A 4,943-nucleotide genomic window follows, 5' to 3' on the forward strand; every position below is an offset into this window, starting at 1 on the left:
GGAAACAGGATGCTAGGCTTGATGGACTTTTGGTCTGTCCCAGTGTGGTAATAGCCAGGCAGTGGGCTGTATTGATTCCACTAGAGCAAAGGTGTAGATACGGGAGGGCCACAGGGGCCTGGGCCCCATTTCATCCGGGCCCCTGGTTGGCTGGCGGGGGTTCCCAACCCCCGCCAGCCGAAGCCTTCTTCAACGCGGTCTCTGGCGCAGCCTTGTTCGTTGCATGCCCCCTGCTCTTCTTTCATCTTGCTCCTCCTGTGCACGCTGACGTGCAGCGGTCTCCGGCGCAACCGCGTTCACTGTCTGCCCCTTCTCTTCTTTCTTCTTGCTCCTCCTGTGCACGCTGACATACAGCTGTCTCTGGCGCAGCTGCGTTCGCTGCCTGCCCCCTGCTCTTCTTTCTTCTTGCTCCTCCTGTGCACAGTGACGCTGAGCATCAGCGTGCACAGGAGGAGCAAAAAGAAAGAAGAGCAGGGGGCAGGCAGCAAATGCAGCTGCGCCGGAGACCGCGCTGAAGAAGGCTTCAGCTGGCGGGGGTTGGGGACCCCCCCCAGCAAAGGTATTTCTTTGTGAGGGGAAGCGGCAAGGAAGCAAGGAGGTGGGATGAGGCGGTGGGGGGGGCGAGGAGGTGAGGCAAGGTGAGGCGGCACTCAAAATGTGCCCCCAACCTTGGGCTCTGGCCCCCTCCCACCGTGAGGTTTGGCTATGCACCTGCACTAGAGAAGAGACATTGGCAAGAAACAAAGAGGGAATGAACTGCTGGGGTTAGGGCTGAGGTCAGTTTGCAGGCAGGACAGAGACACAGTGCTGCCTCCAGGCACTGGGAAGGCTGGATTAGTATCACAGTTCACATCATTCTCTTCTTTTAACACTGCATATTTCAAGGGGTCAGAGGCTTTTGTTTTGTTACATTTGTACCCCGCGCTTTCCCACTCATGGCAGGCTCAATGCGGCTTACATGGGGCAATGAAGGGTTAAGTGACTTGCCCAGAGTCACAAGGAGCTGCCTGTGCCTGAAGTGGGAATCGAACTCAGTTCCTCAGTTCCCCAGGACCAAAGTCCACCACCCTAACCACTAGGCCACTCCTCCACTGTTGCTACTATTTGAGATTCTACATGGAATGTTGCTATTCCACTAGCAACATTCCATGTAGAAGTCGGCCCTTGCAGATCACCAATGTGGCCGCGCAGGCTTCTGCTTCTGTGAGTCTGACGTCCTGCATGTACGGGACGTCAGACTCACAGAAACAGAAGCCTGCGCAACATTCCAAGTAGAATCTTCAATAGTAGCAACATTCCATGTAGAATCTCCAATAGTATCTATTTTATTTTTGTTACATTTGTACCCTGTGCTTTCCCACTCATGGCAGGCTCAATGCGGCTTACATGGGGCAATGAAGGGTTAAGTGACTTGCCCAGAGTCACAAGGAGCTGCCTGTGCCTGAAGTGGGAATCCAATGCTTTTATTTCAAGAGTTATAAAGATCTGACACCTCAGTAGGAGAACAGAACTAGCCAGTGGTATAAAGGCACATAAGAACATGTAACAAAATAAAAATCCATAGTTTTTTTTTAAGAGGGGAGGGAGGTCTACATATGTGTGGAAACGACAGATGAGGCAGGATCTCATGGCAAAGCTAGGATGCATGAATCTTGTCTTGCAACACTGAGCTATCTGTTTGATAATGCATGTATCTTTGGGGGATATGGGGGGGGGGGGGGAGAGAGAGATGTGGAAAATGTATTCATTTATTGGGATTTATCAACTTCCTTTATGAAAAGAGTCACCCAAGGGTGTACAGCAGGTACAATTTAACATGAAACTTACAATTTTGTTAGTAAAACGACCCAGTAGAAACGTTAACACAGGAAAAAAAGGAAAACTTGAAAAAAAGCAAACAAACCTAATCATAGGACTACCACGAATCGGGCTCAAAAACAGCCCTGCAATTCAAATACCAGAGAGACAATCTGATGGAGTAGCTACTAATACACCAAGTAAGTTAAAAGGAGATGATTAGTCCGTATTGATAAGGAAGTTGGGTTCTGCAAGCAGCGTGCAAAGCGGTGACGCAGGCTGGATGCTGGAGGGGTGGGTGGAAGTGCATCGGAGAAGCCACTTTAAAGGCTCCTTTGCAGTCAGCTCCATCTGTGTGTGAGCTGCCAGAGCTGCTGGCGGAGCTCCTTCCTTCCTCCCTGCTCATCCCAAACCCTCCAAGAAGTCTGCCTGCTATGCAGGGCTCTCTTCCCTTTGGATTCTTGCCTTTTTTTTCCCCCCAGGGAAGGTCAGTTCTTCTACCTGCAGCCGGAGGAGCATCGGGGAAGTCAAACGTAAGTGTGCGTTTTGTGATTTATATCCGTGCACAATCCTTGCAAAGTGCCAGCTACAGGTGAAAACTTCTCCAGGGGAGGCCCGGAGAGTCTGTGCTGGTCACTTTCACCGTTTTTTTAAGAGAGGGAAGGGGAAGGTTGTCGAAGTGGGGATTTTCCAGAGCAGGATCCTTTCCCTTGCTCCCCAGATGGCTGCTGTGCTCGCTCAGCCTCCCCTAGGTGCAGTGCCAGCCAGTGTCTTAGAAAGCAACATCTGGAAGAAGAAACCAGGCTCCAGCTTTTGTAATGAAAACTGAAAACTGCTCCCAGGGTTTACCCACAACGTTCCCTGCAAAAGTTCACACAGCAGCTGTTCTCAACCAATATATGGTGTGGGGGTTTTGGTTTTTTTTTTGCTTTTGTGTTAGATTTTTTTTGAGGGGGGGGGGGGGCTGTAAGAAAACACCTGCCTAGAGGGAAATTGAAATTGAATAGGGAGTTTCCCCTCAAATTCACAGCTACAATGTGAAATCTCAGTTGAGCCTCAGACTGATTTGAAATCCAGATTAATTGGCAAATATTCGTCTCTTATCCTGTGAAATTTTTGAAGGGGTCTTACAAGTGGTTAAGAGTCTTTCGGGAGCTGCTGAAGGCTAAAAGAAAGACGCTTCAATTATTCTACCAAAAAAATGACATTCAAATTCGTATTAAGGCAAGCATTTCTGTAATGTTCAAAAATCTATAAAAACCCAATGCTATAAAGTGTACATAGAAAAGAGTGAAATGAAAACCCTTAATTCATCTGAATAGCATTTTCTAGCAGAAATGACTGAGTTAAGTTGCCTTGTCAAAGTCTAGTAAATTGCAATAGACCAAAAGGGTGTTTGTATTGTAAAATGAAAATTTGCTTTTATAGGACACATTTTAAATTAATAATCTTAATCTTTAAATACCACAGTCAGGGCAGAGCTGCATGGTATACAGATGAATCGAATCAGTGCCATGCAAGTAACAGTGAGTGAGGGGGAGCCCCCTTCTATGCCCCCCTCCAATAAATTAATCCTAATCCAACACCAAAATATAAGGTTTTTTTTTTTTTAACTTTGTTGCATAAATCAAGTGAATTCTTGCTTTGTCCTTGGTTTATCTCCTAGATGCTGAACACCCCAGATCCCGTGAGTCGTTAAACATGAAAACCTCATTTGCTTAATTTAAAAAGGAGAAATCATGGAGCTGGACTACACAGAACTGGCAAACAGCACGGAATTATGGTTTGCCTCAGCACCTCAGTTTGATCATTTTTCCACCGGGGTGCCCAGCAATGCTTCCCAGAATGCCACAGGCATCCACTTTGACATGACCAGTAATGCCATCCTCACCTTCATCTACTTTGTGGTGTGCATCGTAGGACTGGGTGGCAACACCCTGGTCATATATGTCATTTTACGCTACGCCAAGATGAAAACCATCACCAACATCTACATCCTGAACTTGGCCATAGCAGATGAGCTGTTTATGCTTGGACTGCCCTTTCTCGCCATGCAGGTGGCGCTGGTCCATTGGCCCTTTGGCAAAGCTATCTGTAGGATTGTTATAACGGTGGATGGGATTAATCAGTTCACCAGCATTTTCTGCTTGACCGTCATGAGCATAGACAGGTACCTGGCTGTGGTCCACCCTATCAAGTCTGCCAAGTGGAGAAGACCGAGAACAGCCAAACTGGTCAACGCTGCTGTTTGGATCATTTCTCTGTTTGTTATCATGCCCATTATGATTTATGCTGACATCCAAAATCGGAATGGACGAATCAGCTGTACAATCACATGGCCGGGCGAATCCTGGTACACAGGGTTCATCATTTATGCCTTCATCATGGGCTTTCTGGTGCCTCTCAGTATCATTTGCCTCTGTTATTTATTTATCATCATTAAGGTGAAATCATCTGGCATCAGAGTTGGCTCTTCAAAGAGGAAAAGGTCCGAGAAGAAGGTCACCCGGATGGTTTCCATAGTTGTCGCCGTCTTTATCTTCTGCTGGCTCCCTTTCTACATTTTTAATGTCACCTCGGTCTCCATCTCCATTGTAGCCACCCCAGTCCTGAAGGGCATGTGGGACTTTGTGGTCGTGCTGAGCTATGCCAACAGTTGTGCCAATCCCATCCTCTACGCCTTCTTGTCCGAGAACTTCAAGAAGAGCTTTCAGAATGTCCTCTGCCTCGTCAGGGTGAGCGGGATGGATGACGCAGATCGAAGCGACAGCAAGCAGGACAAGTCGAGACTCAACGAAACCACGGAAACGCAACGGACTCTGCTCAACGGGGATCTTCAGACAAGCATGTGAAGACCAGTGGGGATTTGCTATTCCAAAGCATCGCCACTTCTGTCCAGTTGCTTATCACAGGCTTCTTTATATACTTGACTTGACAGATGGTTCAGTGTAATCATGTCAGCTCTGCTCCCCTGCTCCTCAGCTAGATGACTTTAATGCCTAGGGACCTTTCCCATGTCATGTCACAGAAGAGAATGAACTCGGAGGAAAGCATGTGAACGTGTGTACGTGTGAGCGTGTGTTTGCATATAAACATTATTATTTGCGTATACCGACTCTCATACATAAAATTATTAGCCTGTGATG

The 4,943-nt window shown here is 47.4% G+C and overlaps 1 protein-coding gene across 1 annotated transcript; it reads left to right on the forward strand.

The window, feature by feature from the left end:
- Positions 1 to 2,286: 2,286 nt before the first annotated feature.
- LOC115472407 (somatostatin receptor type 2-like) lies at positions 2,287 to 4,649 on the forward strand. The gene is made up of 2 exons (XM_030206683.1): positions 2,287 to 2,330; positions 3,464 to 4,649. Exon 2 carries the CDS (start codon positions 3,537 to 3,539, stop codon positions 4,647 to 4,649), a length of 1,113 nt encoding a protein of 370 aa, XP_030062543.1. The 5' UTR covers positions 2,287 to 2,330; positions 3,464 to 3,536.
- The last annotated feature ends 294 nt before the right edge of the window (positions 4,650 to 4,943 follow it).

The sequence above is a fragment of the Microcaecilia unicolor genome, chromosome 6 (genome assembly GCF_901765095.1).
Source record: "Microcaecilia unicolor chromosome 6, aMicUni1.1, whole genome shotgun sequence".
NCBI lineage: Eukaryota > Metazoa > Chordata > Amphibia > Gymnophiona > Siphonopidae > Microcaecilia > Microcaecilia unicolor.